The 14,191-nt window shown below is 47.7% G+C and overlaps 1 protein-coding gene and 2 pseudogenes across 1 annotated transcript; 1 reads left to right on the top strand and 2 right to left on the bottom strand.

Moving 5' to 3' along the window:
- LOC141543931 (uncharacterized) overlaps window positions 1–2,917 on the top strand; it is a 16,814-nt pseudogene extending 13,897 nt beyond the window's left edge.
- On the bottom strand, window positions 1,148–14,191 carry LOC141543723 (uncharacterized). Its single transcript, XM_074269415.1, has 3 exons — window positions 12,464–14,191; window positions 4,887–6,424; window positions 1,148–3,316 (listed from the first exon to the last, which is right to left on the bottom strand). The coding sequence occupies exon 1, from the start codon at window positions 14,143–14,145 to the stop codon at window positions 13,528–13,530; it is 618 nt and encodes a 205-aa protein (XP_074125516.1). The 5' UTR covers window positions 14,146–14,191; the 3' UTR covers window positions 1,148–3,316; window positions 4,887–6,424; window positions 12,464–13,527.
- Window positions 7,985–12,592, bottom strand: LOC141543930 (protein farnesyltransferase subunit beta-like; annotated as a pseudogene).

Genomic DNA, 14,191 nt, shown 5'->3' with positions numbered 1-14,191 from the left:
ACAGTACTAGAATATACCAACCCTTGGTGGAAGATGAAACCAGAATATTCAAAAGGAGGAAGAGAATTCAGAAGAACGCCATCGTGATTGTGAGGACCAGCATCAACTATTTCATCTTTCTCGCTCTCTTGTTGTGCATTGCTTCCCTTACTGGGCACTCCCACAACTTCCACCATAACCAGGCAGTTCGGAGGCAGTTCTCCAGGAACCTCAAAAAGGTCAGAGAACTGAATGACACCTACAGGTGGCACCCTGGTGTCCTGCTGTCCTTGGTCCACAATAGCCAGAATCCAACTTTTCTGTCTTTTAACAGCTGGCTCAGGAGGGTTTGCCAAGGATGCCACAAGTGAGCACCAAGTCTATTAGAAAGTCCTCTCATCTACCATGGCTGATATGTTAATGAAAAAAGGCATACACTGTCAAAGCCTGTGTGATGGAGGATCAGAAAAACTCTCGCAGCATTTGGACTGCCCCCAGCGACTCTTTGGTGGAGCATGGATCTATTATTCCTACAGATTGGCTTATGCCTATGGAAGGGGGGGGGGAGAGGTACCCTTTTACTTCTCTGATCAGCAGCTATGTAATTACAATAGGCTACAGGAACTTTGTGATAGCTGGTGGCTCGATGAAAGAACATGGGCTGTGATCCTGTAGCTGGCCACCTTTAAATTCAGACATCAGCTTATTCTGTACTATCTCAGTCTCCCATGGAAGGTCATCAACCCATGTTTGGCTGTACAATGTGTTAAAAGACAAAATCCCAGACAAAAGACTCAAGTCTTTTATGTATTTTACCTATTTTAAAATAAAATTATACATTTACCTATATATGCTATTTACCTAAAGGAATAAATATATAGAACCCAAAAGCTATAAAGTGGAAAAGTAATTCAGTTTCACTTTAGCGTCAGTTTCACTGCGGTCAGTTTCACTTTAGCAGCAACGCTAAAGAGACGCATAACCCATCCTACCTGCATAACCCATCCTACCTACTTAGGTGATTGGAGGGGGGGGGGCTACCTCACCCTGATGCTACTCATCATGCAAGCTAGCAAGCTATATAGGGTTAAGGCAACTGAGGCCATGATCATGTAGTGAATACCATCTTCCCCTCTCAAAGGGCGATTCATTTAACCGAATTGCAACCTTTGGTCATAAAAATTTTATTTAATAGTTCAAAATAAACATGTTATCTCCCAAGTTCTTTATCCCACACCCATTCAATGTGAATAGGATTTTAATTCTAATTGTTCCAGCATATTTGTTTTGCTTTCACCCCATTCTTTGGGGGCAGAATCGACACCTTGCTGACCACCACAAATGGTCCCCAGGTCATCTGGCACACTCAGGGCAGCCGGTCGGGGTCGAAAACTCCAGCCAGCACATGGGGCTCTTCATCCTCCGGACCTGGCTCTCAAGATACGGGAGCATTTAAGCCGATCCACAAGGCGCCCCTCCGCAGGAAAGACTACTTCCTCCTCGAACCTGCTCGGCACCAACCATCTGTGGCTGGCCGTCTTTGCCAGCGCGCTCTCGGAGCCCTCCCATCGGCTGCGGCCGTGCTCCCGAGCTCGCTCCTCGGTAGTAATATGCTCTTCAGCTGGGATAATGCTTCCTGTGCAGAAGCACGAGCCACCTGCGGGGCCGAATGAGGGTGGCGTACAGCGCCCCGATCTGTGGGGCTCTGCAGGTGGCCATTCGTGCTCTCTTCACCTACTCACAGAGGAAGGTCTCCTCCGTGCTTGTGGCCCACGTGGCTCCGCACCTTCACCCCTTCAGGAGGGCTGACTTCCCAAACTGCAACGAGCGCCTGGAGATATGGTCCTATACTGAGACCACAGATTCAGGGCCACCGTGTCCCCACAAAAAAGTAGGCCCTGAGGAACAACGTGATGCTTCCGGAGGCAGCAGCCAATGTCATCACAGAAAGCTAGGGGAATATCCCCAACTCTGGACTCCCCAAAACAGAATGCTGCCACCCTTAAATCAGTTACTGCCCGTGAGGGAGGCTTTGGACACCCAGGACCAGACCTCCCAGAGCCAGACAGGTCTAAGAAAGTGAAGCTCTTTGCAGCCAAGCCTCGCTTTGTCTTCCCCAGTGGTGCGTCTGTGTGACCTGGCTCCTGGCCTTCTGCAGCTCTGAGTGTCTGCGTCTCTTTTTCATCGTCCTGTAGGGGATAGAGCACGGATATCAGGAGGACTGGCTGCTCGCCTCTGTGTCCTCCCCCAGGCTGGTAGATATTTCTGATCCAGGTGACCAAGATCCTGTTCTTGTCCCACATCAACTCAAGCAGAGCTAAGGATTGTGGCAATATCGCTTGTGGACTACAAGGTACGATGACATCAAGATCCAACTGCAGGGCATGTATTTCGATGCCGATGGAGCTAAACAAGTACTATATTTAGTACTATGATACAAGATAAACAGTACTATGACATCATCCGGATCCACGACATTAGAATTTATCAACTCTTGCTAGAAGCTAAAACCAGAACATTCAAAAGGAGGAAGAGAATTCAGAAGAACGCCATCGTAGTGAGAAACATCATCAACCATTTCATCTTTCTCGCTCCCTTGTTGTGCATTCATTGTCTTATTAGGCACTCCCACAGCTTCCACCATAGCCAGGCAGTTCGAAGGCAGTTCTCCAGGAAATCTTGAAAAGATCAGAGAACTGAATGACAGCTACAGGTGGCGCCCTGGTGTCCCCTTGCCTTTGGTCCATAATAGCCAGAATCCAACTTTTCTGTCTTAACAGCTGGTCCAGGATTCCAGCCCTACCCAGGATGCCACAAGTGAGCACCAAGTCTATCCAAAAGTCCTGCTTCTTCTCTGGTACCACAACTGATGTTAATGAAAAGGGGCAATTATTTTCAAAGCCAATATAGCCAGGTAGTAGTGGATCAGAAAAACTAGCAGCTTTTGGACTGCCCAGGTGACTCTTCCATGGACAAGAAGCCAACCAACTTTACTGAAAGCTTGGGAATAGGGCCCATTATTCCTGTGGATCGGCTCATTTCTGTGGAATGGGGGGGGGAAACAGTTCTTTATTTCTTCTGTGACCAGCAGCTGTGTAATAAGACTGCAGAAACTGAGTACTGCTGGCTAAATGAATGAACATGGGCTGCGATCTTGGAGCTAGTCTTTAATTCAGACACTAGCTTATTCTGTACTATCTCAGTCTCCCTATGGAGGGTCATCAGCCCAATATGGCTGTTCACTCGTTCAGTCTCTGGTGGAGTCAGCTTGAGCTGTATCTGTATGGAGCTGCCATGTGTTTATCAGAGTGTATCTGGTAGAGACAATCATCATCATCTAGAAGGAAAAGGAGAGAAATGTCAGGAATGTGTTCAATCTCATGACAATTCTGAAGGGGCAGATTTTTTTAAAAAATAAAAACTGTTGCTATTTTATTATCTAAAGGTGGTAATACATAGCCCAATAAGTAAAAGCAGTAGGATCTAAGTGGAAAATTATCAGAGTCTGACAGCAATTCCTCCTCCTACAAATTCTGAGCCACCCCATAGATGATTATGGGTGGATCATCATTCCTTGAGCCAAGTCCAGGTCAGTAATAATGAGTTCCATATCAGGAGGCTGAATGAGGTGACTAAGTAGAGATCTTCAGTCTGGATGAGCTTTCTGCCTGACCAACTTTCAAGCATTTAACTACCTGTATAAGAGCTGTTCCATCCTTAGGCTCATTTCTATGACCCACAATAGACATGATATTCAAGAATTCTGGATCATATTTTAAGGGGAAAGCCTAAGTAGTACTAACAAATCTGGATGGGATAGGGGAGGGAGGATATCCCTGGATCTTTTTTGATGAGGCTGGCATTTGAAGGAATAAGTGGGCAAAACTGAATGATTGAAGGCTTCAGTTATGTCACCCTAATAAGTACACTCCCCCAGAGATACAGGTGGTTTTAAAGGTACATGGGCATTTGCTTCATCTTGCTGTGCAGATTTAAGTTGGATGCCCATTTCCCACACTTCACGTTCTCTCAGGAAGAATAAAGTCCTTTCGGTGCAACTGTGGCCTCCTTCAGAACTGAAATTTTACAATCTCCAGTGCTAAGAAAGATGATTTCCATCTATTAGTCACAAGGAAAACTACATAGGTCTTGTCACCACATCTACTTGAGATTTAGGGCAGCACACAATCCCAATAAACTTTGAATAGAAAACACATCTGTATCCAGAAAGAACTATGGAAATTGAATGTTATGTTCATTTTTGGTTTTTTTTTTCCTTCTGTGGTTTTTTCCCCCTTTTATTCCTAAAGAAATGTGATAAAAAAAAAAGTTAACATACATGTATAACTAGAAAAAGATTTAGAGCAATAGGTGGTAGAAATTAGAAATACACCAGGGCTCAGGTAACAATCAATGTCCTTTGGGGGAACCATATTAAAAGGATCTTTAAATGGTCCTCCTAGAAGGCGCTCTCTCCTGGCAAAGTTACATTGGAGTGCAAACAGAAATGGCAGCAATTGATGCTAAAAACACATTATTACTTTAAATACAACTATTCAGGCTTGGCAAGCTAATAGGAAGGTGATCACTCCCTTGTCTGCATGAAATGCTCCTCAAGCACACCAAAACTGATTAGCAATTTCACATGGGCCAGTTTTTCTTCTGGCTGGCCACCTAGGCATAAAAATAACAAGGACAAAACAGTGTTCTGTAAATCTAGGATGTGTGTTCCTGTGTTGTGTCTGTGCATGTACAAACTCATTCGAGTGTACCCACAACACACACACACACACACACACACACACACACACACACACACACACACACACTCACACCTGTTGAAATATCTACCTCTATGAGAGCAAAAGTTGCATACAGCACTGTGGTGATTGGAGGGAATGCAGTACCTTTTAGTCAGTAGCAGAAGTTGCTGCCCCATGGGATGGGCTTCTGCAGGGAACATATGACAGACAGCCTGGACCCACCAGGCTGACGTCTTTCTCCGGGGAAACAAGAGGCATCCAGTGATGTGCACTGCCCGAGTGAAGCCGACTTCACCCCCCCTTCTCTGGGGGCAGCACCGACACCTTCCTACTGACCACCACAAATGACCTGGGGAACATCCTGGCCATCCAGGTGTGGGACAACACCCAAGGCAGCCGGCCCACCTGGTACCTGAGCAGGGTCAAGGTAGAAAACACTCCAACCCGCACGTCTGTGGGTCATGGTTCTCGGAGGAGTCACGGGAGAGACCTTGGGGCCAGTCCACTGGCTCAAGGGCCACTCAGCAGGAAGAACTACTTCCTCCTCCAGCCTCGAACCTGCTCCGCACCAACCACTTCTGGCTATCCATCTTCGCCAGCGTACTCACGGGGCCCTCCCGCCGGCGGCGGCCTCTCTCCGCCTGCCGGACAGTGCTCCTGAGCACGCTCCTCGGGAACAGCCTCTTCACCTGGGACGAGGAGGAGCCCCTGCCCGTGAAGCTGCAGCACCTGCAGGCTTTGATGAGAGCCTCGGAGCGCGGGCCTGAGCTGTGGGTCTCTGGAGCTGGCCATTCGTGCTCTCTTCACCTACTCCTACAAGAAGGTCTCCCCCGGGGCCGGGGTCGCACGTGGCTCCGCGCCTTCCCCCTTCAGGAGGGCGACTTCCCAAACTGCAACGAGCGCCTGGAGATGTGGTCCTATCCTGAGACCGGCCGACCGCAGATTCGGGGCCGCGGAGTCCCCACAAAAAAGCAGGCCCCGAGGAACAACGTGATGCTTCCGGAGGCGGCAGCCAGTGGCGTCACAAACAAAGGGCAAGCTCCCCAATTCTGGGGTCCCAGAACAGAACACTGCTGCCCCTAAGTCAGTTACCGCAGCGAGGGAGGCCCGGGACACCCGGAGCAAACCTCCCCGAGTCAGGGGGCGGGGCCTCGACTCAACACCCTAAAATTTAGGAGAGCGAGTTCCAGAAGTGCAGCGTTTTTCAAGCGAAGTCCCAGCAGTCGGGCTCGAAAAAGTGATACTCTGTAAAGCAAAGACTCGTTTTGCCATCCCCAGGGGCTGCGCCTGCGGAGCCCGGCTCCTGGAGATCTGCAGCTCCGCGTTTGCTCCTTTTTTATTATCCTGTGTGGGCTAAAGTACCGATGCCAGAAGTCCACGCATTGGGCTTTGTGATTCGTGATCCAGGAGGCCAAGGCTCCGGCATCAAATCAAGCCCAGCCAAGTACTTTAAGAACATCTCTTGGACAAGGAGGTACGGGGATATGGAGGCAGACTGCCGGCCGCGACGCCGAGGAGTCCGAAACCGAGAGGTCGGATTTGGAGTCTCCCGGTTGGGTGTCAGCCACTCACGTTTGCTTGTCCACTCGCTCAGCCTCCACCTCCTCTCAGAGCCGAGTCAGCTTGAGCTGTATGGTCTGGAGCCGCTTGTCCTGGTGTTCTCTGGTGGCCCACATCGTCTTCTACAAGGGAAAGGAAAAGACTATGTCCAGGATGTGTTCATTTTTTGTTTTGTTCTGTTTTGATCTCAAGTCAAAGTTTTATTTATTTTTCTTAATATCCATCTCAGGATGACCAAGACTTGCCTTTTAACTCCAGAACCCAGATGATTTCATTCCCTTTCAAGCCATTTTCCATGTGCACCAAGTCCTTCACATCACTTTGGTTTCCTGGTCTTCCTAACCATTCTGAAGAGGCAGTTTTTAAAAATAAAAACTTAACTCCTTTATTATCTAAAGATGCTAATACATAACCCAATGAGCAAAAGCAATAGGATATGAGAAGTGCAAAATTGCCAGTTTAACAGTTTGACAACAAACTCCTGCATTTCGGCCCACCCCATCACGATCCATCACTCCTTGGGTCAAGTCTAGGTCAGTAATGAAGTTGCACTTTAACTGCAGCAGAAAATGGGTTTCCAAATCTGGAGGCAGCCTTGAAGGCGGTAACTAAGTGGAGATCCACAGCATGGACAGTTATCAGAGACTCTCTTGGCCACAACCTTCCCCTCAGTATGAGCTCTCTGCCAGACCAAATTTCCTATATAAGAGCTGCTCTATCCGGAGGCTTGACCTAGCTTGATCTTGAAGAGAGGATAGAGTTAGAAGAAATGGAAGAACATGGTAGTGTACTAAATGATCACAGGCTCCAACTACTTCATCCTAATGCAAGTACTCCCTCAAGGATGCTAAACTGTTTTAGAGGCACATGATGGGGGGGGGGTGAAGAGTGAGACATGGGGATGTTTCCCCCTTGTGGTACAAATTTAAGCTGGAGACAATTCACTGGTCTCCCAGGTCTAATATATAGCACCCAAGGATGAATAAAATAGTTTCAGTACAACTGTGGCCTCTGAGAGGAACTGAAATCCTCTAGTGTCCAGTGTTAGAAAAGAAGGATTTGGTCTGTTAGCCACAGGGAAAAGTAGGACAGACTTCCCACCATAATACCTTCCCTTAAGATTTAGGGCAATTAGATCAAATAGATCAAGTAGAGAAATACACCAGATTTAGGTAAGAAGTGAATCCCTATCAATACCCTTTGGTGGAACCATCCTAAAAGGACCTTTCGTGGTGCCATGGCTTCAGATGGGCTTACTCCTGGAAGGACATCTCTCCTGGCAAATTTACAATGAAGTGCAAGCAGATACAGCAGCAATCAATACCAAAATACAAGTTATACAGTAGTCCATGCTTGGCAAGCTAACAAGAAGGCAACTACTTGTCAGCATGTAGTGCTCCCCAAGTATACTATAACTCAGCCAACGTTGATTATGGATTTCATATGAGCCACAGTTTTTTTGTTTTTGATCTGGCTGTCCTAACCTAAAGAAAAATGACAAAATGGTGTTCTTCAAACCTGGGACTGATGTGTGCTGTGTCTGTGCATGTAACTCGTGTGTATACATATATCCACAACACCCATCCATCTGTTTTAAGGAGAAGAGATCTAGCTCGATGGTAGCTAAGGCTTTGTATAGCACTGTATACAGTATAGATATGCTGATGGTATCTGAGTGATGATTAGAAAGAATAGTGTTTTTTTAGTCAGTGGCAGCAGAAGTTACCTCCTCCACACATGGGATGGGCTTCTGCAAGAAATACATGATAACCTGGACCACTCTGGTGAAATTTTGTGTTCAGGCAGTTATCAGGTGGGCTAGAAGTCTTGCCAGCTTTATCCAGAAGACCCTTGGCTGGGTCCTGGCCACATAGGAGATTAGCGTCCTGTGACTCATGCTAAGATCAGCATCACCTTGAGCATGTAGTGCCTGCTCAGGGGAACAGTAGCAGTGACCCTGCCTGCCAATAACAGCCATCTACCAGCTTGTTGCATGGGCCCTAAAATCCACCTACAGACGTCATCTGCCAGCATTCAGTGTTACAACACACTTTTCAGGCTTAAGGATTTCTCCTTTTTGAGGATGACCAGTGCTTCCAGTCTTCAAAAATATAGCCACCATGAGCCTCCATGACTGGCACACCAATCCCTCCTTCCTAGCTCTGACACCTTGCTATCCATTCCACAGTACCTATGAAGAGTTTAGATGTGATGTCAGGGAGGCAACTGGCAGCTCAGGAAGCACTTCTGACCCCCCACTTCATCTCCATTGCAGGAGAAAAGAACTATCAGGTTGCTTCAGGGAACAGGGGTATTTTAGGAGTTTCTCTGTTGATGACATTAAAAGCTTCTTTAGTGCTAATGATATGTAACTCATTGCTGCCTATGTGGGTTCAAGTGTAGGTGCTGACCAGGTTCCCCTCCAAAGCCACCCGTTGGACATCAGTCCAGAAGATGACACACATCTGAAGCCGCTGATTCATCAAGCATCTCCAAGCTAAGCAGGATCCAGAGCAGAGCAGGGACACTGAGCATCCACACACTCAGAAGCACTTGTCTGTTGATAATGGAAATGCTGCTCTAGATGCAGTTAGTCTGTATACACATTGTTTCTCCCTAATAGAAATGTAAGCTCCTCGAGATTAGGGAATGTTCATTTTTCAGCATCCAGCACAAAGCCTGGCACAACAAGATGGTTAAATGTTAATGAACAAACTTGATCCTTGGCACTTGATGGTTGATCTTATAGGCAATGAAGACATCTTGCATCTTATCTTCTATGTTTGCCCCAGGAGGTCATCTTCCTGCTCCCCAGGCCATCCCAGTCCCAGTCCCTGAACATTCAAAGCTTGGAAAATGACCCTATTTATTCCTATGGGTTGGCTAATACTGATTGAATTTTATTTCTTCCCTGACCAGCAGGAATATAATTCCATAATAAGACCTTGAATAAAGCCGACCAATTTCCTGCTTGCAGAAGAGTCACTGGGGACAGTCCAAATGTTGCTAGTGTTTTTCTGATCTTCCATCACCTGGCTTTATTAGCTTTGACAGTGTATGTCTTTTTTTCCCATGGTAGATGGACGCAGGACTTTCTAGTAAGACCTGAAGACATTTGTTGCATCCTGCACAAGCTAAGAATCTTTGGACCAGCTGTTAAGACAGCAGGACACCCGGGCGCCTCCTGCAGCTGTCATTCAGTTCCTGACCTTTTTGAGGCTCCTGGAGAGCTGCCTCCAAACTGCTTGATTATGGTGGAAGCTGTGGGAGTGCCCAGTAAAGGAAGCAATGCACCAGGGAGCGATGGCAGATGATGTTTCTCACAAACACAATGGGAATCTTCTGAATCCTCTTCCTCCTTTTGAATATTCTGATTTCATCTTCCATCCAGAGTTGGTACATTTTAGTGCTGCGGACCTGGAGTTCTCATGTCATCAACATCTGAGTTTGTGGCCTGCAGTCTGATCTTGATGTCACTGTACCCTGTTGTCCAAGAGGTGGTCTTGGAGTACTTGGCTCCACCTGGCTGGAACAAGAGCAAGATCTTGGCCACCTGATCACAAAAATCGTCAGGCTCAGGGAGGACACAGAGGCCAGCAGCAATCCTCGGGCTTCTGATACCCGTGCGTTAGCCCATGCAGGATGAAGCAAAGGAGCAAACCCCGGCCACAGATGACCAGGAGGCTGGCCACGTAGGCGCACCACCTGGAAGGACGAAGCGAGACTTGGCTTCACAGACCATGACTTTCTTAAACCCGTTTTCCAGGAGTTCACGGGAACCAAGTTCTGGGATGCATTCTCCCAAGTCTGAGGGTGCTGCCACTCTCCCCTACCTCGCAGTCCCTTCCCCACTGCTGGTGAATGCTCACCAGTTTGTCATTAGCCTTCATGATGATATAAGTGGAGTGCAAAACCATTGAGATGTGCCACTTGGTGGAGACACTGCCTCTGACTACAGCCTGTTAAGAGATGCCAACTGCGTCAGGTGCGTTAAGGGACCTTGATTTAGTAGATGGGGCAAAGGGCGCTCTCACTGGCACTGATGGCACGTCTGAGGTTGCTAAGAAAGAAGCAATCAGGAGCATGTGACAGTTGCTCTCGTAAATCAAAACCTTGCACAAGACTTTTACTTCTATAATATGGATAAATACCTCCTTGTGGCCTCCAGTTACCACAAAAGTAAAGACTCCCATGGTCATTTTGAGGTGGTCTTTAGCTGGTCCCACAGTGAGATTAAATAAAATTCCAGTTTTTCCTTCCTAAGGATAAATGCTTCCCCTACCTCTGGTTGGACTTCTGATATGTCCCCATTTTCTTAGGTCTCTCTCATCTGGAAATGACCAATATCTAGAAGAGTTTTCTTCCTTGCCCAGCCAAAGGAAGGGTTCATCCTTAAACTCATAAAGGATCATTCTTAAACTCATAAAACAGTGGAAATAGGACCCTCTCTAGCCAAACCTATGGTGTTTCATTTTCTCAGATTGAGTAAAAATAATTTTGGAAGTCTTTCCGGCCAAGAAAGCCTTGGTGACATTTTGCTTTTCATCTTTCTTGACATGCATTTTGAAGTTTGGGGGTGATATAACAGTCTCCACTTCTCCAGGTATTTTAATGGAAACTATCCGCCAGCAGTTCTGTGACAAGTTTCAATAACTATCCTTGTGCCAGTTTTGAAGACATTAGACAAATTGGTTGAAATGCCAGTACTCACAATTTCTATTTGTTCAGAATGGAATTCTTTTCCCAATTGCCTGTATCTCTGCAGTGCCAAGTTGATTTCTATTTACCTGCTATTGGCTGCCTTCTGGATCCCTGCAGTCAAGCCAGAACTTTCTTGGGTGATTTCCACAATGGACATTGTTACTTGGTTAATTTCCAGGTTGTAGTGGACAGGTAGTTGCAAAAGATGAGGGACTCCTGGATCTCAGTAGTTCATATGTACATTGGGGTTTTACATCCTTTGAAACAGAGGCCATTACATAGGCAAGATAACCTGCTTGAACAAAGTTATGAGTGATCAGCACTGCACCATTCTGGGTAAGGTTGTAACAAGTGACTCAACATGGTATTTCGTATGTTTCTGTCCAAAGGAGAATTCGCAGCAGCATGCAGGGTCACTTTTGGGAGAAGGCATCCAGAGAATCATAAACTTAAGCATATATCACCACCAAATGGTCGACCTCACAATTGGAAAGAGTCATCATCACAGGCTGAGCCTCAAAGTATGTCATAGCCCCAAAGAACTGTTTTTTATCATCCACATGCCAGAAATTCAAAGCTATAATTTTTAAACTGAGGGACAAGTTATAGTCTCTGAAATTGCTACATTGTACTGCAGATTTGGTCCCTAGAGCTATGCCTTTGTCAGGGTGAGTGTTGCAGTGACCACGAGGGGTGGAAAATTGACACCTCCAATTTGACAGCTTTAGAGAAATGAAGCAGAAGTGATCTGGAAAACCCTTAAAAGCAAAAGCCCTGATGGATAAGGATTGGTAGGCCCTGTAATAACCTGCTGTTATCAAGGCTCTTGTTTGAGTAACTGGTGTGGCCAGAGACAGTAGCCACCCCACAGTCTGTGCACTTTCCAGACAAGAAAATTTGATTTGTTATAATTAAATGATTTTCACAATTTTCAATGTGAAAACCTTATGTATGGCAGGTGGGGGACTGGATGACTGTAAATGATTTCCTCTCCTCCTCCTGAACCACCAGGAGGTAATAATAGACCTAGTTACCTCTTGAGTGTTCTTGGTAACACTGTATGCACAGGGTCAGATTCCTGAATCCATCTCAGAAGGGTCCCTGAACTCAGGATCTAAGTAAGCTGACTCATCCAAAGTCCAGCTCTGGTTGAAAGCCACCCTTCAATAATTGCTACCAGTTCCTTGTTAGAAATCAAAAGAAACATGTCAGCAGAGGTGACAGACATGGTGAAATTGGCCATATACAGTGTGTGCCAAGACTAGCTCAGGAAGAAGGAAAAGTGCTTCTTTTGATTCCTGCTCTAGTCTGGAGTGGTGTTTACATTAGGGATGGGGTACGAGTTCCATTCCCGAGTGGTTGTGGGGGATGCTGCAGTTGACCTTCACAGCAGTATTCAGGGGAAGGGGATGGTTCCCTTCTATCTCTAACAAAACAAGATTGCCTTCCTTGATCCTCACCTCATTGATGAAACAGGGCTTCTGGATACACCCCACTGTTGTCTTGAGCTCTTTGGAACCATGTGTGTCCAGGGAGGCTTTTAAGATGGCTGGCTCCAGATTGCTTGTGGGGTATTCTGCTTTCTCCATGAAGCCTGCACGGCTGTCAGGGTGGAATGGTTCAAGACTGAACAAAGAATGAAGCAGGAGGCTCTGGGATATGTTGCTATACGTATATGTCAGGTTGGCCTTGAAGCTAGCCCCAGGAAGCTGGAAGTGAAAAGTCCATTGGAGAAACAGGAGAGGATTTTCTAAGTCCCCTTACTGAAATAGAGTGGTCAGCGCTACCCAAGGTAGATGAGCCCGTGGGACTCCAAGGGACCAGGGTTCAAATGGAATTTCAGGTCTTTGTGAGCCCCGGTGCCAAAGAAGGCTACACCTTTGGGGCTGAGGTAGAAATATATGCTTAGGTGGTCATGATGACTCCCAAAAAGCCCAAATTAAACAGCTTTTACAGGCCTTGCTGCGGATAGAAAAGGAGATGGGTCTGGACTTCCTGGGGACTTCTACTGCCTGCAGCTGTTCTGGAGTAATAGATGTCAGGGCTAAAGGAGCCTGTCTGGAACTGTCAGATTCAGGCTCTGAGCTCTGCCCATCATTCCTATGCCAAAAAATGGGCAATATAGGAGTACTGATTAGGTACAGGTCTCTCTCCAGGGTCCTAGTAGGACCCGCAGTCCCATCCCTGACCTGCAAAAGTCAGCATCCAGTTGGGTTTCCCTTGTCCAGGGATTTCATCAGGGATGCCTTAAGATGAGAGTTGCAGGTCACTTTCCAGACCTGGCAGAAGACACAACCAGGCTGATCCAGCCTGAAGGTCAGCCTGGATGCTGTGAGCTGGAGACCCAAGGGAGATGGAGGGAGGGCCCCAGCGGGCCTCTGGGACAAGGAAGGGGAACTTAGGATATGAAGCAAGGGATCCTCTGCAGGCCTCCCGGGAACGGGGCTGGGATCTGAACTAGATTTTAACTGGGGAGCCAGGTATGGGGCACCCCGGCAACCTGAGCCAGGAACTGGCTCTGAGCCTAGGCTGGGCTAGGTGCTAATTCAAGAGCTAGAGTCGAGCCCCGGAGCTGTGGAGGAGACAGGATCGGGACCACGTTCAGACTCACGGCTCCCGAGTAAAGGAAACCCCGAATCCGATTCTGGAGAAGGGACCAGGAGTAAAATGGAGCCCGGGGTGGATGGGGAGGGCGTAGAAGGGCAAAAGGGGCGCTTGGAGGCATGAATGGAAACTCCTCCCGGAGGCTGGTCGGGCTGGAGCCGGAAAAGCCGGGGCGGAGCTGGGGCAGCTCCTGGGAAGCTGAGGCAGCAGCATCAACAGCAAGAAGCCGCCGAGCGCTCCTCCTCGCACCATCCTTCCAGCCAAACTGGCTCCGCTCGCTCCGAGGCCAACGTTTATCACCTACAGGCTCACGCTCCATCGCCCGGCAACGGGTGTGCGGCGAACGAGAGGGTGTCTGTTTGTGGGAACCTCGCTCTCGCCAAGGCTCGCGGACCGAATCGCCCGCGGGCCCGGGGTCCATCTCCTCCACGGAAAAACGGGGGACTTCAGCGTCCCGCGAGGTCAACACCCCATCGTTCTCCTGACTAGAAAAGAAGAAAAAAATCTCAGAAACCCCCCAAACCCTGTCCCCGCACATTCTGAGGAGCCTCTCCCAAACTCCAGATAGAGAAACGGAGGGTCAG

This window comes from Sminthopsis crassicaudata, chromosome 5 (genome assembly GCF_048593235.1).
Source record: "Sminthopsis crassicaudata isolate SCR6 chromosome 5, ASM4859323v1, whole genome shotgun sequence".
In the NCBI taxonomy this organism is placed as follows: domain Eukaryota; kingdom Metazoa; phylum Chordata; class Mammalia; order Dasyuromorphia; family Dasyuridae; genus Sminthopsis; species Sminthopsis crassicaudata.
The sequence above is the reverse complement of the archived record's forward strand: the minus strand, read 5'-3'. Positions and strand labels throughout refer to the sequence as shown.

What these genes read in the sequence shown, in the direction of transcription:
- LOC141543723 (XM_074269415.1), bottom strand. Translation starts at nt 14,145, where the DNA reads ATGTGCGGGGACAGGGTTTGGGGGGTTTCTGAGATTTTTTTCTTCTTT.